Source organism: Argopecten irradians, chromosome 7 (genome assembly GCF_041381155.1).
Source record: "Argopecten irradians isolate NY chromosome 7, Ai_NY, whole genome shotgun sequence".
NCBI lineage: Eukaryota > Metazoa > Mollusca > Bivalvia > Pectinida > Pectinidae > Argopecten > Argopecten irradians.
This window is the reverse complement of record NC_091140.1, coordinates 18,124,778-18,152,352: the sequence shown is the minus strand read 5'-3', so window position 1 is coordinate 18,152,352 and position 27,575 is coordinate 18,124,778. Positions and strand designations below refer to the sequence as shown.

Below are 27,575 nucleotides of genomic sequence, written 5' to 3'. Positions count from 1 at the left end.
CACAACACTGCGACAGTGCAGATAGTATCCAATGAAATGCATTCCGCCGCTAAAACTCTGCTGTGCCTAGCGACCATAACAAATGATGTCATACACGTGCTGGTCGCGTGAGGTCGCCGACGTCATCATACGTCCACACAGCATCCCTTTGATGCCATGCCCATTGGTCAATACACCTAGCGCCAACGAGAAGGCACATGGACGCTGGCACGCGACACGATGGAGGGATGTTTGTTTCCCTTCCTAGTTATCATTTCTCTAAGTCCCGGTATCCATGGTGTTTAAAGAATGTGCAAAACTTTCAAAAGTGAAACTTGTAGAACTTTTATCGGTGTTGGCAAGTTGAACTTTTATACAAAACTTGAGAGAAGAAATTAGAAGTTCTGTCGAAGAACAATAGATAACGCTTATCCGGTAGTTTGGCTAAGTCTAACTGTCCGCCATACTGGAAAAACAGAAAGTTCGCATAGGGATGACGTCACCGATTTACTTATATGGAGGTTGCAGTAATTCTACCTGATGCAGACCCCACTATAGTCTGCTTCAGAGAAGTACTAGAACTCCTTGTCTGTAGGCAGCTGTACTTGGTTTATGTGAGATCTCCATACGTCTGGTATAGATATCATAGAGTATAGTCTGTTTCAAAAGACATACATGTAACTTATCACTGTTTTTACAAGCTTGTTGGAGAAACTCAACACATGATTTCTGGTTAAACATTATTTTTTTTTAATGTCTAGAACATGGAATTAATACTTCAAATGGTGTTGAATAGATATGACTTCTCATAGGAGAATGTTTTTAATTTCTGGAACATGGCATTAATACTTCAAATGGTGTTGAATAGATAAGACTTCTCATAGGAGAATGTTTTTAATTTCTGGAACATGGAATTAATACTTCAAATGGTGTTGAATAGATAAGACTTCTTATAAGATTTCATACAATGATAATATGTAGTTAATTAATATCTTCTTGTGCATGGTCTGATATAATTAAATTACACTAAATTACACATGTACAAATGTACCAGGTAGTCTTGATGAAAGGAAGAATCCTCAATTTGCAGGCTTCAGCTGTTCAACAGTTTTGACTCGTCGATTTTATTTCGGATATTATATTTGATATTTTAGATGAGATCTGTATTTATCTTAATTACCATTGTCACGTATCTTGTAATAAAGGCCAGTGTGTTTATTCCGGAGTGATAAGTACAAACGTATAGGATGTAAAGGAATGTGTGCCACGACTGTCTGACAAAACAATACCATTTTGGAATACACTAGTTTGTAATCCATAAACATTACGGTTTCCGTATTCTTTCTACTTTCTTTTTTCAATATAATTTTTCATTCATATATAGACCGTCATCAGCTTTAGCGTGATATGATTTAAGTTTACAAAAAATCATTTGCAATAAGAAAATATAAAATCATCTTTCTTACATGTATGTTGTCGTCTGTCAAGTACGTTCTGTATGTATATCCTCTTGTGAAAAGCATGTACATGCGTGTGATAAGCGTCATGTTAGGTTTCACAGTGATGCAACAGATATTTCTGGACATGTTTCTAACACTATTAGAGTTACGCCCCTTTATTTGTCTATAGTCACGATAATATACGTGTATTTTAAAGAAAATTAACAGCAATGTTAAATATCTTTTATGTCGTTTATTCTCAGTGCAATGCGATAGCAAATGAATGTTGCGTACATATAAAAATCATTTCTCCCATAAACAATATAACTGGAATGTGTAACAAAAATTCTTTCCGTGAAAAGATTAAGAAAGAATAACAGTTATGATATAGACCCCGAACTACAAAACCAAAATCTATTCCGCGAGATTATCGCGAATAACAAATCAAAGCTAATTAACTAATTAATTAACTAAAAGAAAAGAATAATATTCGACACAACAATTTGTATTTTGCCTGGATATATCTTCTTTTTTTTCCATGGAAAATAGTATTTTGTGTATACCTTAGCTTATTTTCTCATTAATACATCTTCGACTACTTTCTATAAAAAGCAATTTCACTAACAATACGTGTCACAAAAGAAGGGGAGACAATTCGATAGATGACAATTCCATGATCCTATGAAGTATTCAAGTGACCGTTACCAAAAATCAAATTTAAATTAAAAAGAAAAGAAGAAAAATGTTAGTTAGAGAACAATTTCATAAAAAAGATAGACATAATTAGTTTAAAAACATCAGCGCCCAACGACACGGACTGACCAGAAAAAGAATAGATGACCCTCATACCTCATGCAATTAATTGACCAGATAAGACATTTATTAAAATACATTCATATTACATAATGTAAGTAATACGATCAAATATGGACATAATATAAAACGATATTATATAGGCTGGGCGAATTCATGAAATATCTTTCTATAGCCAACTGAAGTATATGTATATGGCTCGATGAATACCAATGTTGGTGAACCATGAATTTCTTTCAAGATGTAGGCCAAACGCTGAAAAGACAGCAAAACATTCTGATCTATAGGACTCCCTAGTTTTCTTTGTGTTATGCTCGCTTTCAATATATTAAAGGTGAAGTGCTATCATGACCGAGTGGTAACTATATTGCAAACACTAGCAATAAACGCAATAACATTTTAACTAAAAATGAAAAAGTATAATGTATAGACTGAATTGCCTGCCGTAGTTTGTCTACTCCCCGCTAGACTTCGCTCCGAAATTTTATCAGCGCTGCCTCGCTGAAAACATTGGTACTAGGACAGGTAATCCAGTTTAGTTAAAATATATATATATAACAATCTTATTTTATTATACAGTGTAATTGTTTCAATGTTGCTTTTCATGTTTACATGTTAATATTGTAAGGATCATCAATGATATAAAAGGTGGAACATCGATTCATTTTAATTTACTGAGTTTTCATCACTAGATATTATTGACTATATATAGTAATACGAAATATATCTTAATAATATTCACGTGGCTTATATTAAAATGTTAAATTACATGTATGATAAAAATAATCCTAAACAATTATTGTTCTTATGAAAATAATAATAAAAAAAATACAAAGTAAATGTGTCTAGCGCATAAATAAACATCTAGCGCACTACCAGTATACCTCAGTGAGAATGTAATACGCATAGGCAAATTGTGATAATTTCTTAATCAAACATCATCTATCTTGCAGAGAAAAATATATCTCAATGTTAATATGATGACTAGATCTATTCAAAACTGAAACGATTTCACTTGTTCTTCATTGAAGAAAACCATTCATCAATAAGTAAAATCAAATATTTTTCTTCTAAAATATTAAAAAAAAATCAATATTTCAAAATGAATTGAAATGGCAAAAAATGTAAAGTAACCTTCGAAAAAAATCTCAATTATCATGCTAATGCAGAATTTAATTTTATAATACGTTTAATGCAAAATGTACTATGCCTCGAGATAGAGGCATATTTTTCCCGTAAAGCACCGCGGTTCTTGCAGTATCCGATACTTTTCCTTTTTATCGTTTCTATTACACTTTTTGTGACAAGTTATTTGCATTGAGATTCATTTAAACTGGAAATAAAAAAAAAACAATGAAAAAAGAACATAACAAATTGTGTTGATAAACAGGTGGAATCTGGATAAGTAAATAAAATGAACAATTCGGTAACTCGGTCCCAGGTATAAATCGCACTGACGTTTACTTACCTCTGGAAACATAGGCAGCATTTGCTGCAATATCATAACTCAACTTGCAAAGCACATAATATGATTGGTTCCGACAACCACTTAGTCGGAAAATTTGTCCAATCACATTTCGTGTCTCAAAACATACTTTGGGTAAACCACGTGTTCTAAGGACGCAGCCATCTTATCTATTGACATCGTATAGATTTTGTTCCTTGCTTGGTGGTTAATTTTATCAGAACATCAGCAAGTAAAAGCCAGTGCGATATACACATGGGAACGAGGCGAAGTATAAATGATATCACAGGCTAAATCCATGGTGTCCAGCGACAAATGTTCTAGGCATCGTTTATTGGTTGTATGACATCACATGATTTAATCACGTGTGTACGGTGCCCGGCCAATCACTGGCCCTGTCCAACAATGGCACGGCTCCGTGGGTCATAGACAGCCGTGGTAACATGGGGGTGTTGGAGCGTTGCTGCATTCGTAACACAGGACGGTTTAACTCTGTGCTTGAGCTATTGAAGTTTAAATTTTGCACACCTGAAAATGAGTTCATAAAAGTAATACTAAAGAGTTCGAAGAGGTTTAAAAAAGGGGGTAACTCGCAGTTAGTTGAGTTTTGAGTCGTGTAACCAAAACAGATTATAACGAATTATCAAAGCTGTTTGTTACCCTCTTTTAATAAACTTATATCAAATTGACTCGCCCATCTTTTCAATTAAGCCCATTCCTAAATTTCAGAGTTACTTCCCTTCGTTTCACTCTGTCAGTAGCGACCCATCATATTTACTGAAGCAGTTATAAAGACATAGACAACATTATATATAAAACGTTTGGCAGTTTATAGAAGGATGATACGGTATTAATAACCACGTGCCATAGAAAGTGCCAAAGTAAAAAGTGAAAAATATCATCACAGATTGCTTTTAAACGACAATTAAACAACAAAAATAAATGTAATCACGTGTGATAACGAAATCTGAGCAAAGACATTCTAGACATTGTTCATAAATCTATTGAAATGTAGACAGTGATTATAAGTTTGACAATCAATGTATTACCAATTTGCAGTAGAAATAGCAACCCCTCTAGAAAGCACACAATCAAGAATTTTACTATTACTATATTTTTTAACAAATGGCATTAGTCACATGTGTAAACTAGCACTTTTGAGGATACCTAAGGTAAAATTGAACATTTTTGACCTATGCGACAAAGTTTTCTATTTCAAGTCTAAGACAAACCGTTGCTAGAGGATGTTGAATTATCCCCACGTTTTAACTAAAATTCTGACCTTCTCAATAATTCTATAAATATTGTTTTAAACTGTGATATTTTAATACTTCGAATATAATAATATCATGTTTTCTGAGATTATAAATATAATATTAATTTTGTTGTCATCAAGTTTTACAAGATAAAGTACAATCTCAGGCGAATGTTTTAACTCGCATGAAATCATAATCCGTGATACCAATTTTAATTTTAATTCCAATTCCAATCAACGATCGACAAAGGAATGGGCAGTGAAATCTGATAAGTTCAATGAAAACAGTTTAATCAATACAAGTTATAATAACAATGCTAGCAACCAATCAGCGACTACGATAGAAACATGGGCGGAGTGTAAGGTACAGATATGGGCGTGGATGGTGTTTTGGATCCTTTCATTGGTAGAGATACTGGAGTGGGCGGTATATGCATTCCCAATCTATTTTGGAAACCACTATCTGGTCTGCCGCACGAGGGCGTGCTAGGCGAACGATGGCTCGGGGTCGGTGTGCGACCCAGCCTGAAAGGATGGACTCCGGATGAATTGGCACCAAAGTTCGAAATAGGTGTGCTTGGAGGTTTGAAAGAACGTTTTGAATTGACAGAGGCGCGTGAATGTGGGCGGGGCGGTGGCGGTTGAACATGCATAACTCCGCCCATAGGATCAGCACCGCCCATTTCGTAGTTGTCTAACATCTTCCTGACCAAGTCCTTCTCTGTAACAGATCAGAAAATCGAAGCACCGTGTAAACAACACTCACAAACACTGCATGCCAATCACATCACACGATACAAACGGAGATAGCATAAACAGGAAGTAACACGAAGGAAACCGGAAGTTACATACATTTGGGGTATCGGACAATGTTGGCTGTAAGTGCTTATATTTTATGAATAAAGTTATTATTCAAACATGATTTGAACGAAATAATGCAATTCTAAATGTCAAAGTTGATCATTTCTGTCGTTATTAATTTGATATTTGCTTAAAGATGCTCCTCCGCTGACAAATGGTATTGTTTTCACTTTCAAAGGACGGGAGCAGACGAATTAGTATTTTTCTTCAGTTACAAAAGCTACTTACTTTACACCATTAGCACAATTGAAAAGTTTGAGCTTGTAATTTTACATAAAATTAAAAATATTAAAAATAATCAATTGCATCCCAAAAAAATTCCGTGGCATAATATTCTATATGGAACGAAGTAATGATTGCGCAAGCATCAAAAGCAAAATAATTTATTTTCTATTATTTTTGTGTGTTAATTAGACATGCATTTACACAATTAAACACCAATTGTTCAAATGATGAGCATCATTTATGCTCTGTCGGCGGTGGAGCATCTTTAAATCTTTACATTGTATACTAGAGTATGTGACAATCGGTTCCTTCTCTGAGAAATGCTATGCGATTATAAAGTGAACCAGCAACGGTATATGTGACGTATATGTGAAATGTGAAGGTATCGATTTTTTTTAAATAGTAAAATTTCTTCCATGTAAGTACGATGCAAATATTTAACAATTAAAACAACACATCACTTAATTGAACACCATATTTCAACAACAAATCCGTGCGTATATTGTGTAGTTTGTACAATACATTTAGATGCGAGATGTCCATTAGATTAAACATAAAACACAAGAAAATTACATTATCAACGTTTGTGGTAAAAGTTTTGCAAACACTGAGACAAGCATTGAAGTGATGTACAACTGATGATGATGTGCATACTTACAAGCATTTTGATGATTATAAAATAGGTTATCATGACCACGTGAAAGTGTGCAAACCAATCAGAACAAACTTGCCAAACATCTGAGTTTCAAAGATGCTTGATTTCCAAATAAGGCTGATATACTGACAGACAACACCCAGTACAGCTGCATTTTATTAGCTTCTATTTCATAAGAGTTCTTACCTTCTCCTTCCGTTTTCTCTAAATGTTTTCGGAGAACCTCGGCTCCGATTTTCTTCCCGGACTCCTGGATTTGAGTAACAACGGCTGGCGAGTTGTCATTGAAATGACGATCATATGTTGTTCTCTGTTTGATGTGCATATATCTGTTGGATGCCGTGGGAACTGAAAAGGGAAAAAACAATTACTGAAGACCTTAAATCACTGCTTTTGGAGGAATATGCATCAAAATTGATTCATAGCATGTATACAAATGGTGGATTTCATCTGCTATTCTACCAATACACTATAGATAAGGGTCAAATTAGATATTGCTGGCGCAAGTTAATCGGAACAAAACAAAGTTTTGCTGTTTGGTTTCCTGTCTGTGTGCTACTAGATAATACTTAGAGTTTTAACAAAACACTTGTATCAAAATAAAACCTAACGTAGCTGAACTTCAATGGATTGGTTTTAAATGCTTGCCGGTTGATGAATAACCGGAAGTACTTACTTGTACCGGAAGCGACAACCTGCTTTTTCTTATTGCTACCATAGCGAGAAGCTGGAAGTCTTAGTTCATCCTGTTGGGATGGTGTTTGGAAAGAATATCGGGCCACGGAGTCCAGTGTGTACGGAATGTTGGCCTTCCAGTCTGGAGGAAGGTTGTAGGCAGTCTTCACTTGGAATCCTGTCAATCAGCAAAACGCATGTCTGTCAAATTGTATTTCTATAAACATGTTAACGTTGTAATTATGACTGGCAGTTGTATTGATTAAGAACTCAGATTGCTGAAAGTCGAGGTCTGGTTAGAATTGTGTTTTTGTAAAAAGAGGAGTACATTTTTGAGAGATTATTTTATTCCTTTTCTTCGCCTTTATTATGAATGCAATGTGTTTACAAGTGTTTTGAGATTTTATCATGACAGCGAAGTCTCTGCCAGTGATTTTTAGAACAAGGTGCACCGAAATACCCTATCAACGTTACCACAATCTGATTGACATTCCTGCTCATACAGACAGCTGATTTTGTCTATGAATTTCCGTAAACAAGTTGAGAATGGCTCTTTATCAGTTACTGAGTACGGGATGAAGTCAGATTAGTATGAAGGAGGGAGCTGTCATCACCTTGTTCTTCCCATAACAGATAACGATGACGGTGGTTTTGAACGCAATTTCTATACATCAATGTATTCATTAAAAACAGAACAGTTATCTTTACAAGGGAATCGTGATTTTTTTCAAATCTGGTGTCGCTATAAGTCAATCTAACATACGACCCAAAAAGGAAGAAAAGTTGTAAGGCATATTTTTCTGATGAAATGGCGAATTTATGATACTTTTAATGAAATCGAAAGTATTGTTGTTCATGTACATGTAAATCAAACGTCATAGTTCCGGGAATCCTCCACCGACAAAGGATATATTATTTTGATGCAAACACAGATGTTTGTAGGAAGGAACTGACTAGGTTACAGTTCTATTTCTCTCCACATGGTCTCATGCAAAATGACATTCCATACCGGATACTAAGTCTTCATTTGATGTCCCATGCTGCAGATTGACACGAGCGCCTGTTAATCTGTTTAACTCTTAAACCTTGGGGTATACCTAAGAAATACAGGATCTAGGTATGTAGACTGACACAGGCGCCTGTGAATCTGTGTGACTCTTACCTTGTGGTATCCCTAAGTAATCGCTCTGGTATGTAGACTGACACAGGCGCTTGTGAACTTGTTTGATCATGTCATCTGTTAGTTCTTCAGACCACGGACTTTCCTTCTGTTCTGCTCGCGCCCTGGACGGGAACTTCCATACCATGAAAGACTGGAAAAGACAAAAGATGTGTACTTCACCAGTTTGACAGAGCACACAAAATATGTGCACTTCACCAGTTTAACTGAGTAGACAAAATATGTGTACTTCACCAGTTTAACTGAGTAGACAAAATATGTGTACGTCACCAGTTTAACTGAGTAGACAAAATATGTGTACTTCACCAGTTTAACTGAGTAGCGAGCAGCATACGGATTTGTTTCATTTCAACTTACTGCAAAATCACTTTTTAAGATTTATATAAGTAAAGAGGTCCAAAGTGCCAAAGAATTCAAGTAACAAATCATTGGCAGTTCATTGTTTCTAGAACCAAGGTGAGATGGACTAGCTAAAACTGATCTTTAGATTTGACAATGGTGATATTCGTCGATAAGCAAATAATCATGGAATCGAGAGTAACATGTTGACAAAATGACCCAATTTACATTTATAGAAACCTCTGAAAGAAGATGGATAATGTATAAGATAAGAACCTTTTAAACTACAATTGTAAATACATGAACATTCTAAAGAAAGGGTCTTTGAAGTTTTGGTACTCAAAATAAGTACGCAATCTTTTATAATCGTTCATTAGCACTTCCTCTCATATTTAACTAAATTGTTCAAAGGCATTAAGAACTGTGTATTCGAGCATATCTTCGTTCAGAACATTGCTTTGCTGTTTTGCTAACAAAGGGAAATAAGTCTGATACTCTTGTCACAAATAATACAAAGTTTGCTTCCTAACTTTAAAAATGGATTGCCTGCCGTAGTTGTTTTCTTCATCTCTCCGATAGGCTTCGTTCCAAAAATAAGTATCTATGAGTGCAGTCTAGCGGAAAGAATTTGTACTAAGGGAGGCAACATAGTCTATCGAACGTTTTAACAAGAACGGGGACAGGACATATATCTCAATGTTATGTAAACACAACTAAACCGGAAATGTGCCCACTTACCTGAAGTGGGTGTGGCTTATTATTTCGTGAACCGGAAGCGGTGCCACTCCTGACTGGCGAGGCAGGGCGCTGTGGCACAGGTGTAAAATCGTTGTGGTATGTGGTGGCGCCGATTGGTCCATTAAGATCATGTGACGCAGCGAATCCTTGTGATGACATAGGCCTGGAAACAAATTACTATAAAATTCACTACGAGAGGAGTAATGTCAACTTAGCATGTTTCTTCTTTTACATAACACGTCCCAGCGTTAATTTTGAACTTTATTTCGGCTTCCAATGTTGGTCATTGATGCGGCCCACAGAGAGGCTAATGCACGGTTAGAATATGGCCCATCCATGGTAATGAAAGGTCAGAAATTGGCGGTACTAGGGCTTATGATGTAAGTGTTATATGTAAACAGCAAACGCAATTTATTCAAATACATCAACGGTAATGTCCCCAAATGAATTATCTTATGGCGTTAAATTGTTTTAAAAGTGGCTCCATAAGTAGTCCTTTGTTTCCTCCATTCTAACGTTAAATTATACTTTTACCAGTTTCTTTATTCAAAGTCATTTAATTAAGGACACATTCTAAATACAGTAAACACTAATTACATGCCCATTACGGCTGACGGAGCCATTAAAATCACACACAATGGTGAAAGGTTAAATGGTTTGGCGGCAATGTAGTTTGATCAACCACATGTCTAGGTGATCACACAGGCGGACGTTTTAGATTAGTCAAAACGATTCTGATCGACTGACCAGTCCGACGTTTACAATATGGTACACTTTGTTACTTATATATATATCGAGAGGAATATGAATTGCTGTATTACAAAACAAACTGTACAATGTGACCAATGTTTCAGAAATTCCACCAATCGGCGTGATCACAGCCCACAATCGTACTGGTATGGCTAAAGGTACACTACCTTTCCGAAGTAAAAACAAATATAATTTCTTAAAAACAATACTAGAATAAGAAAATAATGTATCTATGGTCTAAGATGGGGTTAAAACATTAACAAGTGGAATATTTCCAGCGTAATCTAAGTTACATATTTAACAGTGATTATTCATTGCGCTGTTTTGCCGTCTTGCGCAGTACTATACTGATAGTCAACACAGTTCATATAATTATGGACTCACCAGTGCCCACAGACGATGTTTAAATGTTTTGGGGGTCTAGGTCAAATATCGGTAAAAATCATACTCTACGTACTACATATACCAATTCTCAGATCTCTGTGTCAACTAACGCGTGGTATAGGACGAAGGCGGGAAACATAATGCGATCTGCGTTATGAAAATTAACATTTGATTAATTTTTTTTATATTTACAGTTTGCACTGACATTGACTAAATAACCATTCTTTCTAGTATCATCATTATCAGTGCATAATGATAATACAACACGTGCAGCGATTCCATTTGTTACGGGCATAGTCGCTGGCGCAGCAACGCAGGGTCATGACTTCACTTTTGGTGGGAACAAATGAATGACTCGATTCCAATCAGCTGTTCAATCGAATTCGTTGACGATGACGGGAGAGTTAAAAAATATGGGTATTTTAATAAAAAAAAAATATGCAACTGTCGCGAGAATAAATTATATTAATTTGCGTGAAAAACTGTAAATATAAGGAATAGATTTTTATTTTGTTGAGGTTATGAGGGTATAATGATAATGGAGCATGTGTTAATCATGTAACCCCGGCTTAATAGAAATCCATTCTTTAATCAAATTGCTCAGACGGTGATGATAAATGTAGTATTTACATTACGCTAATAACTTTTATGACCCAACAAAATTACCAATCTCGTTTTACATTTCCACTTTAAAACTTAAAAGCCGTTCGGAAAAGGTAATGGACATTTACAAATTTTATCATCTGCCCAACAACTAGATAACTAATCTAGTGCAATACAAAAAGGTGAAACGCTAAATTAATCGGCCAATGTTTACCTTGGATGAAGACGGTTTGGGAGACTGTGGTATTTCTGTTTACTGTCAGCATAACAGTATACAAAAGTATTGGCTTCTATTACACTAATACAGCAGAACACCAAATACCTTATTCTAAATTGCGAATGGTTTGGCCTCTAGTCCAAAGTACCCATACAGGTAATATTTATTGATCGTCACAATTTTAGCAATCTACCGTGATCAACATTACATGCAAACATACTTAATTAAATACCAATAACGCGCTGAATTCTCTAATTGGAAGTTCAGTATAAACCCGTGGTTTAATTTCCGCATGAAGTCGGCGACAGAATGTTGTCACGAGGACGGTTCGTTGTATAGTTTTAATTAAATGGCAATCGCAGAAAGTTTGTCTACAGAACGAGAGTAGTAGGGCTATCCAATATCAATGTACATAGTAATGGTATGGTAGTATGTGGTTATTGGCACGTACAAGCCATGTAATTACTATACAATTACATATAATACATGTATAATTGGTATGACAAACACGTCCTGTACAGTGAATGTGGTACGTACAACTACATGTAGATCTAAGTGAGTTAGAGCTAAATTAGAACAAAGATAGAATATTTACCGATATATATGTACATTTAATTAAGCATTGAACGTCTTTCAGTTGGCATTCATAGCCATTATGAATGCAAACTGGACAAAGGCAAATTCTATAAAGCACGCTAGCGCTTCATGTTGATTATGCCTCTGTTCAGTTGGCATTCATTTTGGCTATAGATGCCAATTGAAAGACGTTAAATGCTTATATTTACATTGGGTTACAATTTATTAAGAAGAAATCCCAAGGAATTTTGCATCTATAAGGAAATAATTCAATTTTGCTTGTTACGAGCATTTTCATTGGTTTAAAAATTTACTTTATCAGCCCATAAAGGAAAAAATGGCGTCGCCGTTTGTGACGTTGCTTCTGATTGGCTGAGATGACGGCGTAATGATTTCATAGACAAAAGAGTCCCAGAATGAATTTTGAGTATTGAAGAGATCATCTTTAGTAATTTGAATTATAAGGATTAATTTGAATAGATTTTTTATGTTATGGAGATATAACACAAAAATCTGAGTGTACTCTCATCATAAACCGCTTCGCGGTTTATTTAGAGTACACTCAGATTTTTGTGTTATATCCCCATAACATAAAAAATCTATTCAAGTTAATCCTTAAATAATCATTCGTTATCGTCATGGATGGAACAGCCATTTGAACAGCAATCTTGCGTGGTCGCTGGCACGACAATTGTGACGTTACAATGATAATGACGTCATAATAAGCGCGTGAAGTTCATTGTCTATTTGACTGCCAACTGCGTTTGGTAAGGTTACACAGTGGGACTTCAGTGGAAATGTAAATATTACTCGTGCTTATTACATAATGTATCGATATAGACGGAATTATTACCCGATGTACACTTATTGGCAATACATTTAAACCAGCAGACGACATGTTTATAGCCAATATAAGATAAGATACTACACGTATTATCAAGCGAGTTTATTGCCGATGTGCAAAATGCCATTATCATATAGGCTTATTGCCGAAAAAATATGCCCTTACCCTACGTGCTTATTACCGGTAAAGAAAATACCATCTACAAATCATTGCTTATTGAGGGATCAATACGGTGCCTTACGATCTCATTATTGGCGCCGATATCATGTTTGATGTTGGCGCCTATTATGGTTTAAATTGGCTCCTATTATGCTTTATATTGGCGCCTAATATGGTTTATATTGGTGCCAATTATGTTTTACATTAGCGTTTATTATGTTTTATATTGGCGCCTATTATGGTTAATATTGGCGCCAATTATGGTTAATATTGGCGCCAATTATGTTTTACATTAGCGTTTATCATGTTTTATATTGGCGCCTATTATGGTTTATACAAATACATGCATGAATTCTTATTGGATTTCCGTGTCATTTTAAGTCTCTGTACACCTCGGACTCCTGATGTTGAAGATTATTAAGTATAATATACTTAGTTAATAGGCTCGGTTATCTCTCAAATCAAATATCAATAATCCTTTAACCCGTGCAGTACACAAAAGTCTTGTAACTTAAACCAGACCAATCCCGACTCCAGTAATAAAAGTGAAATTAATCGTGGAACATTTTCACAATCTACGTTGACATTGCCGTGTATTGGATATCATCCCACGGCAATGTAATTGGGCATAAACTTCACAATATACCAAGTGATCTATCTAGTTTGGTATTGTAATATTTACGCTAGAAATTTCTACAAACAGTTTTCTTCTTTTTTCTTCTGTGTTACAACCCCCGATTTATACACAACCGCCAAACGGAGATACATTAGCCCATTCATCCCTGAAAATTCATAATGAACTATTCCAGTCTTTGAATTAGAAGATTACAAATATGTCTACAAGGGCGAATAAACATAAGAAAGTTCTGCTATGAGGTTTTTTCCCTTTTTTTTCTATGTTACAACCTCAACTTTACGGTAACTCACAACCAGGGATACATTAACCCTTTCACACCTGAAAATTGATAATGAACTTTTCTAGTCTTTGAATTCGAAGATTCCAAATGTGTCTACAGTGGTGAATGAGTTACTTGTCAATACTTCAGCAGCCGTGACATAAAGCGTTCGAACAACGAAAGTTAATTAACTTTGCTTCCATGCACACAGACTAGTTTCAATCTTAAGTCTGTATGCCATGCTTTATTACCGAGGGGCATCGTGACATGTTTTATTACATACATGTATATATAAAAAATCAGTCCTTACCTGACGGCTGTTACGCTGGATTCCTTATGAGGGTAATCCTTAGTGTACGTAGTCTGGTACGGGTTTCTTCCCGCTGTAACGGACGAACAGACAACCACATAATATATCGGAGACTATACAAATAGAGAACAACATAAACTTAGAAACAAGATAACATTAAGTTACAGTAGTTTATCTCAATTAAGAGGGTTCTTTCTTTATCTTATTAAGGAAAATTCTTTTGTCACTGACATTGTTCTCACTTTGGGTTATTAATTTTGAGGTGCTTTAAGGTGAATGTTTGATCCTTTTCGAAAAGTACACAATACTTGTCCTTCCGGAACACCTGATAAATGCATATGTATAATATTCTTTTTGCGTTTTTACGCATTTCACAGACGTTTAAATAATAAAAAATATATATAAAATAATAAAAATTAAACAAATAAAATATAAAATAATAATAAAGTTTTGAAATAATACATTATGCATTATGTCAGTAAATCGATTGATTGATTCCAGACTTACACTAGTTTCTTGGCTGTATATCGTTAAACCATTTTACTATTTGTTACAATTCGCAATTAGATATGAATTAAGCTGATTGGATTGATTATAAGATGAAGTAATGCAATTATGTACGTGTATTTTCCTGATGTTTAGTTCATTACACCAAAGAAAGTAGTTTTTAAATTATCACTTTGACATCATCTTTTAAAGAATTTCCGGGGTGTATGATTAATGTCGTCCATATTATATAAAAAATACCATACATTGTTTTATATTATAATGAACAAACGCATACAATGTAATAAGGTGTAATACATTTTATACAACATGGGTGAATAATTTTTCGTATAAAATAAACAACATAATAACATTATTTATATCTAACAATATTGTTTATCCTAAATCTACATTGTTTATATATAGTATAAATATTGTAATTGTCGGATCAACACTGTAGCCGAGTGTATCAAAATTAAAACAGCACACAAACATTTTAGACAAACATTGTAGCATTATGTTATGTACAGTTAATACTACTTGTATATAATCCCTCTCGGGCCCCTTTAAATCCACCCTTCATATTAGACTTACCGTAAGTTGGCATGGCTGTATGGGGCCTTTCCACAGGATATTGATTATAATTCCTAATTTCTTGTCCAAATTTTAAATTTGTTAGTAATTGTAATGCTTTTTCCCTATCAGCACTGGATTCTGTTTTGTCGTAAAATTCCTCTAAATCCTTTGTTAATCCTTGTGTTATTACATTTTCGCCAACCTGTAAAGAAAATGTTTGCAAATTAAAATTTAATTGAATTTAAAAAATAATGCAAACCATGCGTTAACTGTCACTGATCAATAATGACTTCGTATAATATTTATAGTTTTTACGTGACAAAGCTTACCCGAGGCTCGCCATAAACCGGAGCCATGTCCGGATACATGGCGTACGAATTCATCATGTTTAGTCCGGTATCGATATCAGTCGCCATTTTTACACCGGAGTGTCTCAATCTTATGTAAAAACGACTTCGATTGGCTCAAACCGAGCACGTGTCCGGAGATAGTTTGTTGTTGTTACGGCCCATCGCGTCTAGTTGCCAGGGTCCTCAGCGAGACGCTTTACTCACTTGCACGCTTGAAATCTCATTCAGACACATTGTAAAGTGTATTATTATTTTCCACATATCCCATACAAGAACTCACACAAGCTTATATTGTTATCATAAATTGCTTTATAATACTTTAATATAATAAGAAAATGTTTTTTTATTTTGCCATGAAAAGGTTCTGTTGTTCCAACGTGTATTCAATGCCAGGACGATAATAAGCTGTATGTTGTCGGGGACAATTATGTTTAAAAAGTAATGAATTATCCAGTTACTTGTTCGGTAGACATTGATGTATGGTGTTGGTTTGGCCTCGACCGATGTGTCGAGTAGTTATGGAATGGTAATCACCAGGTGAAATAGGCTATCGATTTATTTTCAAGCTGAAACTAGACTGTGGTATATATCTGTTTTCAACGTGAAATTGATTGTCAAAGCGATCTGCAAACTGATTTTGATTTTAAAACATACAGATGAATCATAATTGATGTATATTGAAGTGTTTCTTGACATCAAACAAGTGTGTAAGATTTAATGCTATTGTTAATTGATGAATATTTAATGGTATTTCACTTTCGATATATGTGTTGTACAACCAATAGCTAAATGCAATTTTCAAGGACTAATATGTTTATTTCAAATTCCTCTTTTCATAGTATACATACATGTACATAGGTAACACATACTGTTGTAAAATAAGATACGTGTAGCCTAAAACACTAGTATATAATTATAATGTATTGTTTGTAAGAAAGGTTTCCGGATACATATCCACCAACAAACCAGAAAAAGTATCATTTTTATAAAATTTTCATTTGAAGAAATTATTGACGTTTTTTATAGCCAATATTTCACAATTTACACTTTTTGTGTATTTCATGATTTTATCAATGTGTGTTGATTACAATACATGTACTTAGTTGAAACAGTATGTATATTGATATATTGATATATACATACAAAGTAGAATATTTATGGAAATATTTGGAAAACAAGCTTAAAGATTAAATAAATTCCTTTCTAAGAAACACTTGATTACTCTTCATTCCTGACCCCCATGCATTAACTTTTGAGGTTTAATAGAGAACTATCACTTGATTTTTACCTATATAATGCTTATATTTAATTACTAGGTATTGGCTATAATTGGCATCGAAGAAAAGAAACATATCTACGTTTACCGTGCAGAAGATACAAAAATACACGGTACATTTTACATGTAAAACTTAGACCTGACAATATACAGATTATTTATAGAGCGTATTGGGGACATTCGGGTGACAAATAAACATTTAGAAAACAGTTCTTTATGTACATATAATGGCTATTAGAGAAGTATCTCATCTGTGTATATGGAAATAAATTGATGCTGCAAGTAAATGAAGAAAAAACATTTTTAGAGCAGAATACTTCTAATTTTAACCATTTCTATTCAAATTCTATCAAACCTGTCACTTCGACTAAATGAGCGAGACACCGGAATGTTTACACAAAAATACCGCGGAACATTGGTCTCCCAGAACAGAACAAGAACCCTTTTATTTGTTTTGTAGATATCAAAGATTGAGTTGTATTTAAAGTAGAGAAAGACAAACGACAAATCTTATCTGAAAACACCGACATGTCATTGTGATATGTACAGTCTAACTTAATCAGGACGAGAAACGGGACGGGGAGGTGTTGTACTCACAGGAACTTGGCGCGAATTTCCAATCAAAGGCAAATATGTATGTTTTATAGTACATATATTATACATACAAAATGTATATTATAATACATATATATTTACAGTTGGTTGAGAATTCGTGTCAAAGTCCTGTGTTTGAGCTGGTGTGTGTATGAAAAATCGATCCCCTATCAGAATAAAGTGGTCAACATATATGTACTTGATCAACAAATTAAATTTTAAGATACAAGTTTTAAGTTTGTACGGGAAAACTAAATACTAAAGTATTATCTGTGATGTGCTTTTGAATAGAATCCACTGTTTGGTTTCGATAATAAAACATATCAGATAAATATATTCATAAACATTCCTTAATATATCTAAACTACACATCTTGCAGTACATGTACAGTCAGACACGTGCAGTTGAAATTTAGTCTATAGTATTTTTCATTTTTCGACCCGGCTAGAAAATTAGACAGCAAATAAAGTGCTCCCTCAATGGTATAACTTCCGGTAAACTGGATGCTATAGGATGCACTACATGAAAAGCTTGTGCTATTTAATTGCTTTCGTGACGTTGGAGATTTTTAGAGTAATGAAAATTATCTAAAGTTAAATTTAAGACGTAAGAAAAAGCATTTTCTGTCCAAATTGCATTGAGTTCGGCCTTAATCTTGGAAATATTATTTAAGGAATAGATTTCAATTTTGTTGAAGTTATGAGGGTATAGTGATAATGGAGCAAGTGTGAATTATGTAACCCCGACGTCTTATATTTTATTCATTCTCGCGACAGTTGCATTTTTTTTTAAATACACATATTTTTCAATCCACGAATTCGATTGAACAGCTGATTGTAACAGAGTCATTCATATGTTCCACCCAAAAGTGCAAACTAAATATTCGAGTTTAAATTTCAATTTACTTGTTAACCGAGCGAGAATTCCATTAAGTGTGGAATTTTTAATGTTTTTTTTTTTGTGACAATACGCAACTGTTCGATTTAGTTCATCCCAGGAAACATGATATCCAAATCACCATATAGAACACCATTGTTGATTTCATCTTGGTCTGAAATGGATTACGCCACGTGACAGAAACTGCACAAAACCACGATTGTAGACAAGGACAACGGCCAACGAGTGTGTGGCTCCTCTACACAGCGTTCATGTGAAAGGTTTACGAGACACTTGAAAGTGAAATAGACCTCCGTAACATGATAGGTTGTACTTCTTAAGTGCCGAAGATTATTTCTTTTCCCGTCATATTATTTAAGCAGCGAGTACAAAAGTGATTTATGAAGATGTCGAAATGGTGAAATATAGACTTAATGGCATCGAGTCATGTATATTGTGATGTTCGCCGGTCCTCACTTTATATAGTAAAACTCACAGAGTTGTGGAGTTTTGTTGGTGCTAAGCTCGGCTAAGGGATCTATATACCTGTACATGTATAGGAATTAAGGCGATAAAAGTTATATTTATAGACATAGAACTGTTTTACTTATGTCGTTGCGTCAAAGCACAAAAATAACAAACAAAAATGTAACGATATTCTCGTGTACATTGAGATCTTACATCGCATCTGATAAACTATTTATATTTTGATATAAATGAAGAATGAAGTAATGAATATAGATATTTAAAAAGTAGGCCCGACTTTTAGAATTGAATGTGTAACTTTATAATTTATAGACCACCCCTCGTCTCGATTTATACATTGACCTCAGCGGAGCTGCAAAGCAAGTTATTCTGCGCTTTCGCTTACAATCGATACACTATTCCATTGGTCTATGGCTGCTTTGTAACTATTAATCTTTTTATTTATTTATATCATTCATTCATTTATTTTTTGTTGAGATTTTTTCTATCATGAGAAATTGGGAAATTCTATTCTTTGGTTTATATGGATATTTTCAATAAGGGTACCCCGGGATAGCATTCAGATCCCAGTACATGCATATATATGATGTTACCGCGCATTACAACTTCAAGTCCGATATAAAGTCTATCATTTTATGATCAGACACCTGCTGAAGTATGTGTCAACACACCAAAGTAAATAGTGTACTTTGTGCGTGTCTTTTTTTCGGTATTCCATTGTATAATTATTTCAAAAGCACATGTTAACTTGTATTGCTGTCGATCTTTTCCACGGAAGAACAGAGTTTACACAATAACAAACATCGTTTTGACTTGTATATGGCATTTATTCTATTGTCAATATAGTGCTTGTAGAGGGAGGGTGTTTTATTGAGAAATGTTAAAATGACGTTTGACAATGGCGACTTGACAGTGTAATCTGCTCGATAGAATGATAATATGAATATAGTCTATAATCTAGTCTACTAAGGCATGTACTGGATGCACATATGGAGTTTCTGCATGACAATAAAGAGGACAATTTGTAAATATGGGCAAAATACATAATATAATGTAAATATATTCAGTTGTACAAGTATCTGTATATATTAATATGAAGTACACACAATACATATTATAGTTTGCATCTTCAAATAAACATGTCAGAATAGACTCATTAACTTAACGCCAAATTAACGATGGATTTTAAGTTTATCGTGAGGTTACATACAGGAGAACGGATTTAATATTAATACATACCGACTTCGTAGAAGTTTCTTTTGCTTATACAAGTTATTTTAAAATTTTCCAAATTATGTTTGAAAACAATTAAAAGGGATTCTTAAATCATCATATTGCATTTAAGAGGGAAATAGTTCTAAATAAAATGAGAAACAAAAATTACTAAAAACGAAGGATTTTGACATAGATTGTATGTAACAATAAGAAGTGTTTCGGATAGACCAGTAGTCAGAGAAAAATATACACATGTACAGGTATATTGGTTGTTTTGTTTTACCTGTATTGCAGTGCAGATGAAATCGACACCAATAATACGAAATGAACATCGTAATCATCATCAAACGAAATAAAAGACAAACCCTACTGACCTTGTGGTAAGGAGATCCGATAATTCTCCGGATTTTTTTGACACGATAAGAACACTGCAGTGCATGGGTCCCACCAGCTTTACACACTGTCATATATTATCTCTGGTTACCATGGCCGATGTCTATAGCCTGTACCCTTCACAACCAGCCCAATTACCATTGTATGTATTCCATGATTTATTAATGTGTTGCTAAGCGGTACCAATAAAACCGCCATAATCGATATAATTTTATCGATCTCCACTCGATTGATGTAGTTTTTCGGTTGGGTGATTTTTAGGATGTACCTGGGTAATGTGTTGGTATTGCAATGTTTAATATCTGGAGGAATCAAACATCGGAACTGTAGAAAACTTGGTCATGGGTCATAAAGTTATTGATTATGAAAGGTAATTCTATTATCTGGGGATATTCAGATGTGATATACAATGTACAGTGGTTGCCATGGTCCTGGATACAGATGCGATATTCACTGATGAAAATGTGAATTACGGTTAAGGTAGCTCACGGGCTTGACAACGTCATTACTTGGGATGCAGCTAATTGGTATAATCTATGAAATGTCTATTTTGACTTTGAAGCGCATTTTTCTCACTTCCTCTATAAAAAGAATTGATATTGAAATTACAGATCCCGCTGGCACAAATAGTGTTTGGCAAAACGGAGTTTCATATGTGTTTTGTGAAATTGGTCATCTCCATGGCATAGCAGGTCTTAATTGATGCCCTTAGGTGGCAGTGTACAGTAGATTTGAAAAATTCAGCAAAATAAAGCGCAGGCTTTAATTATGTACACACAGCTTTTTAACCTTAAATGACATCTATATAAAAGTATATTTATTTTTAATCTACACAACATTTGCAATTGTTATGCAGAGTTCATTTTTGGACAGGTCTGCTTTTTGTGGTTTTGTGAGCCTGTAAAAACCATGGTAACCAAATTAGTTTTTTTGAAAAAAATGCAAAAAATTGGGATTTTCAACCCAAAATTACACCCCCTCTAAGAGAATTTTTTTTCTTGGACACAGTTTAAAACCAAGCATCAGGCCCGTGATAGCGGAACTGAGCCTATTTCGACATATAGGTATATCATTAAACTTTTGAGCAATCTTACCTCGTACCCCGGCTATCAATTTCTGCTGCTACAGTATTGAGTTTTTCCATCTGAGACGCACATTGGGATACCCTCTAAACCATTGATCTCGAACCCATTTTGGGGAATTTCTTTATGCAAATGTGAAGCCTGCATATAATTATCTAGATTGAATTCACCAATTTTAGGATATATACATTTTTTAAATTTTTTATGCATATAATAAAACAGGGGCTTTCTGCTTAATAAAAATCTCATGGCCATTCGGTCTTACTGTACACTGCTACCTTATGGAAGTCAATGGATGCCAAGTTCGAATCATCTTGGGGTTCATAGTTTTCTTATTATAGTATTTAGGTTTGGGATTAATAAGTATATATGAAGGACAATATGTATACATAATAATTAATGATAATTAGTTTTTGAATCTCAATTTTTACTTAACCATTGTCATTATGTGATACAATATATGTAATAAATCTTATAATATGAACATATAGAGGCTATCAGTCTACGTCCACCATTTTTCAATTAAATTCAATCAAATTTGACTTTCCTGAATATCCGTTAATGAGTGTTCCATGAGATTTCATCGGGTTTAGAAGATATAGGAAATGAGGAAAAATCCCGATGACTTGACGTGGAAATTATAACGTTTAGTCTATATATATGTTACTTAACTAGTAAGCGCTCTGAGATTATTTACCGTCAGTTGGAAAATGTGATGACATACTCATATCATTCTCATTCTATATTAAATGATGAAAAATCTAAGAGTGACTCATGCTATTGTATATCCAAAAAGGGGTAAATGCTATTGTCCAGCATTGACAATGAGTTATCAATACAAAACGCGTCAGACTTATAATTAGCTGTCATCAGCTAACTGTTCACGTCTAGGCGGAGGTATCATGTATTGTGTTTCTGGAACAGATATTATGGTGAAGGGAGAGAGAGAAGGAGGAATAATGGGGGATAACTTGAGAAGGAATGATTGTAATAGTGCCCAGACAGAGATTCGAATCCTGGTTGCAGTTTTACGAATATTCCTTAACTTCCAATTTCAAATTCAATTTTTCAAAAACACTCCATAAGTTTACGGAAAAATCCTAAGTTAAGAAACCTCCCTTAACGTAAATAAATGCTTTCCTATGGGGAATAATAAAGTTAAGGAATTTCCGTAAGATAAGGGATGTTCGTAACTTAGGAATCTCAAACACTGTAGACGAATATTATGTCCAAATTATTAATGCAACATCGTTATTGCAATGTCCCTATTCCTCATTGTAAAGAATATACAATAATGATATTATATTATTTACATGATCGAGATACTTTAAACATTTCCTTCCTAAGTCAAACGTAAAAGACGGACAGAAAACTTACCTAGTGGCGCGCCTACGGCTGCAGCATGTATCAGTAACGCATGGAAACAGAGCATGACGTCATGATATTGTGACGTCATTATATGCCATATCAACAGGAATCCTGATCATCTTTACGCGGAGAAGTTTACAATGTCGTTATTAGAGCTAGATATTCACAAATGATTTTTTACGAATTATAATCAGAGCAAACTAACATTAAGTATGATACTAAAGTCTGGAATCTTCAAAATTGAGAATATCATGTCTGTTGTACCACAAGGAAACGATAGGATTTCCACACCGTGCGAACAAGTGGCAGGGAAGCGGTGCGAACCTGTGCGTTTTTCGTTTTTATTGTTTCAATAATCGCATTAGTCTTATTTTGATTCCTTGACAACTCATATGTGACTTATGTCAGAGTTTTTGTTTATTGTAATCACTTCCGATGCATTTAATATTGTATTTGTTGAAATACAAATAGTTTTTTTTGGTATTGTTTGATAAACCTATTTTAATTGTTTCATTGACTTTGTGAACATGTTTACCGTTAATAATGAATGGTTGAAAAGTGCTGAACATCTTAAACCCAAGTAGTCTATTTGTAATCTAAATAATCATTAGGATACCACATTGTAATTAAATGTGCAAAAATGAAAAAAAAAAAAAAAAAAAAAAAAAAAAAACATGTGTGTATATTCTCACTTACGGAATAACACAATGGACACTGATTGGCGATAATGATTATAAGAAAAGATGGATATATGCTAGTAAAAAAACTTAAGTTTATTTCACACCACATCCTGAGTGTTCAGGTACGCGGTGGTTAACTGGTTACATTTCGAGTGCTGTACAGTACTATATATACATATATTGGAGGACCAGGGCTAATTACAGTATAATTGGGGCGAAGTCTGAGAGGCACCGGATGTCAGGACACAAGGGTGTAGGCAAGTACATGGTACGCCATTCTCTTACAACAAATCTTTCTCTGTTGGGTCTAGACGCCCACAACCTTCACAACAGTCACATAGAAGTCTGATATTCAACATTCTGATGTTTTGACCATTTTTTGGAATTCAGCGGTCATTGTGTGATTTTTTTTTCAATTGGTGTCTAACTTGTTTATGGGAATTAGCGGACGATACATTCCTCTGGACAGACGACTTTAAATTCAAGGTCAACTGACACTACAGGATATAGATCAACGAAAGGTCACTACCCTCCTGCATGGGGTCGTTGGAGAGCTAGCCAGCTTTCAAGGTTTCAGCTGATACGTGTTTGACCAGTGGTCAGCGGAAACGAACTAAATAAAGCAATGTACGGAAGATCCACTTTTGCCGAGATACTTGTGTTCAGTTTGATCGTGGTGAGTTTCAGCAGAGTACTGGCAGGGAGGAGACAATGCCCCGATAAGTGTACATGTTCTGGTAGGATTGTTGATTGTTCCAACCAGAACTTTGCCAATATCCCGATGGACATTCCAGACGGGACAAAAAATCTAAACTTGGCGGGAAACAATATCCGAACGCTTGACAATGTTAAACTGCGACGTTTGAAAAAGTTGCGGTCTCTTGACCTTCGTGAAAACAACATTGAAGAAATAACAAGAGACTCATTCTTCGGTTTGAAATCTTTGCGATATTTACACCTAGAAGGAAACCAATTGCAACATTTACCAACAGACGTTTTCGAGCACCTGGACAGTCTGGAAAATCTTATCCTTTCAAATAATGACCTTACAAGTATAGAGGGCGTCTTCGTGAATATGTCCGGGGTCATACAGTTGGAGGTCTCGTCCAATCGTATCACTCAGCTAACCTCCAGGTCTTTTAAAGGGATGGTCAGTTTACAGTACCTTAATGTGGCGAGTAATAATATCTCTAGTGTCAGTCTACAGACGTTCTGGAATATGACAGCGTTACGACATCTCGTTTTGCGTGACAACAATTTACGACAAGCAGACGGACTTTTTGTGGAGAATCCTGATTTAAATATTGTCGATCTGACCAACACTCGTCTGCAATCCTTTCCGAAAGTTCTACCACTCCACATAGAGTCTTTACACCTGGACGAAAACAACATATCCTCCATACGACGGGACGATATGATTGGCTACATCAGACTCCGAAAACTGATCCTTTATCAGAACTCGCTAACGTCAATCGAAGACGACAGTTTCGTAAATATGGTAGACCTCCAAGAACTGTGGCTAAATGTGAATCGCTTAAAAAACATCCCTGTAGGTTTGCCTGCTAGTCTAACACACTTAAGTCTAGATAATAATGAAATAAGTGCTATTCATAGTAGCGATTTCCCCGTCAATTCCAACCTGGAGACACTGTCCCTTGAGTCTAATACTATTACTGAACTGGAAAGTGACGTGTTCCAAAACCTGGGATCGCTATATGACCTCTTTCTTGGAGGAAACTATTATACTGTTCTACCAAATGATGTGTTTTCATCGTTGATTAATCTACAAAATTTGAATTTACTTAGACTTGATCTTGAACTCATAGAAGAAAACGCCTTCGTCGGCTTGTCTAATTTGAAATCGCTTGATCTTTCATTTGTTGTCATGACATCACCGAATGGTATCCAGGGTAACATATTCAAATGGCTGCCCAATCTTGTAACCTTATCACTACAGGAAAGTCCGGAAATTGCTTCCAAACTGGTCACCTCACAGGAAATGCTATCAAGTGTCAGCTCTGTGAAAGATCTAAACCTAATGGACAATGCTTTGACGAGTCTTAGTTTGACATTGCTTACATCTTTAAAACAGCTTAGAGTAATCAAACTTCCTGGGAACCCCTTCCATTGTGATAGCCTATTACGTTGGCTTCAGCATTTTATAAATTTGGAATCAGATAAATTTTTTATGCCTTCTGATATTTTGTGCTACACACCGAATGAGCTACGTGGCCAGCCTCTTGTAAGTGTGAAGTATTCGGACTTCGTTCCAGCAACCACAACCACAACTGTCTCCACCACCACGTTGTCAATGACAACCACCTCGTTGTCAGGGACAACCGATCTGGATGACCTATCAAACTTTACAACACTAGCAGGCCAAATAAGTTCATCTTCGCGACCTCTTACATCTATCCCAAAGCTTAACGTAACGGATGCTAATCCTACCGTGAAAATAAGTGCACAAAAAGGAAATATGGGGGAAGCAGAAGAGCACAATTTCGGGATGATTACAGCGGTAACGACTATATCTACGGCAGCCATCATTATCATAGTTGCTGTGGTGATCTTAGTTATATTTCACCGCCGGAGATTTATACAGCGTGACTTTGAATATTGTCGGGAAAATGAGGTGGAGTTTTACGTTTCCGACGGAAGTGATAGACCACCAGTTAAACTAACCCGCGAGGAAAGACAGTCACGTGGTTCAGTAACGTCTAAAGCGGAGGAGGACATTACCAATGAACTTGACCTTAGCATGAGAGTGTACACCTGGGACGATGGAGAACAATAGCATATTTACTAGTTTATCTAATAATTATACTGGGCCTTTCAATGTAAGTAATAATGAAGAAATAGACAACAGTTTCCGCTTATAATATTTGTACATTATTTACTGACTTTTGAAGCGCATGGAAATAACTTTTCAATGTCACAGTTTGTTTATAAATATTATGTACGTTTTTGCTGATTCAAGTTTGTGCAGCTTCTTCTACCACAGATAAAAAAACTCTTGTCAAAATAACTCACTAGTTTCATTACAATTTTGCTTCATTGAACCTTGACCTTGAAAACCTTGATCTCTGACCTCGATATTGGTCGATTTTCTTATACGTAGTAAATCTATACTCTGTACAGTTACTGTAAGTATACGACTAATTCTGTTGCTGACCACAATACCAATGACGTTGAAATTAGATCGCATGATACAGCACAACATTGATGATACTTGTTGACATAGGTCCTTTGTATGTATAAATACATGACTATAAGAGCACATGTCTTTGTTTGAACCAGATTATAGGTACATAACTGACATATATATATAATTGTCGTAAGTAATATCCCGTCGTTTTAAATGAACAATTAATTTTACATCGGCATATAAAAACAATAAAACCCTATAATATATAATTGAAAGTCAACTTCATTGAGAAATATAACTGTACCCATTCCACAAACCTCATTCGCTTCCAGTAGCCACCATCTATATGTTTGGTACCGGAATCGGCCGAGTTTTACCAGATGTTATTAAACCATAACCATGCCATGTATATGTGAGTCACGTTTGCTCTCTCACATGCTCATTCATCCTCGATATTCCAGGGTTTCCGATCACTTACGATCTCTAAGTGATTGGAACCCCTGGAGTATCGAGGATGATGTTCATTGCACATGCACATATCTACATAGACTATAACAATGTTGTTACTCTTGAGGTCATTTGGTATTGGAATTTTTGGTAAATTTTATATATCCGCGATATTCTAGGGGTTACATCCAGCCCTGGATTATGTAATAAACTGAAGGTCCTGTATGCGACAACAGTT

General features: G+C 35.0%; 2 protein-coding genes across 4 annotated transcripts; one reads left to right on the top strand and one right to left on the bottom strand.

Annotated features, from left to right (window-relative positions):
* Window positions 1-1,656: 1,656 nt before the first annotated feature.
* Window positions 1,657-23,207, bottom strand: LOC138327753 (uncharacterized). Of its 3 annotated transcripts, none has more exons than XM_069274095.1 (8): window positions 15,755-15,908; window positions 15,444-15,627; window positions 14,364-14,436; window positions 9,625-9,787; window positions 8,530-8,680; window positions 7,369-7,545; window positions 6,879-7,040; window positions 1,657-4,224 (listed from the first exon to the last, which is right to left on the bottom strand). In XM_069274095.1, exons 1-8 carry the CDS (start codon window positions 15,839-15,841, stop codon window positions 4,058-4,060), a joined length of 1,164 nt encoding a protein of 387 aa, XP_069130196.1. In that variant the 5' UTR covers window positions 15,842-15,908; the 3' UTR covers window positions 1,657-4,057. The 3 variants fall into 3 exon arrangements, with proteins under 3 accessions (XP_069130196.1, XP_069130197.1, XP_069130195.1); XM_069274096.1 differs by lacking the exons at window positions 1,657-4,224; window positions 15,755-15,908 and adding exons at window positions 5,158-5,672; window positions 23,075-23,207; XM_069274094.1 differs by lacking the exon at window positions 1,657-4,224 and adding an exon at window positions 5,158-5,672.
* A 320-nt stretch (window positions 23,208-23,527) lies between these two features.
* On the top strand, window positions 23,528-27,575 carry LOC138327752 (leucine-rich repeat-containing protein 15-like). The gene has a single exon (XM_069274093.1). It carries the CDS (start codon window positions 24,371-24,373, stop codon window positions 26,537-26,539), a length of 2,169 nt encoding a protein of 722 aa, XP_069130194.1. The 5' UTR covers window positions 23,528-24,370; the 3' UTR covers window positions 26,540-27,575.

Coding starts and splice junctions, on each gene's coding strand:
- LOC138327752 (XM_069274093.1), top strand. CDS start 24,371: ATGTACGGAAGATCCACTTTTGCCGAGATACTTGTGTTCAGTTTGATC.
- LOC138327753 (XM_069274094.1), bottom strand. CDS start 15,841: ATGGCGACTGATATCGATACCGGACTAAACATGATGAATTCGTACGCC. Junction 7,546..8,529: donor TTACTTAGGGATACCACAAG/GTAAGAGTCACA, acceptor GCTGATTGACAG/GATTCCAAGTGAAGACTGCC. Junction 7,041..7,368: donor GGTTGTCGCTTCCGGTACAA/GTAAGTACTTCC, acceptor TTCCCTTTTCAG/TTCCCACGGCATCCAACAGA.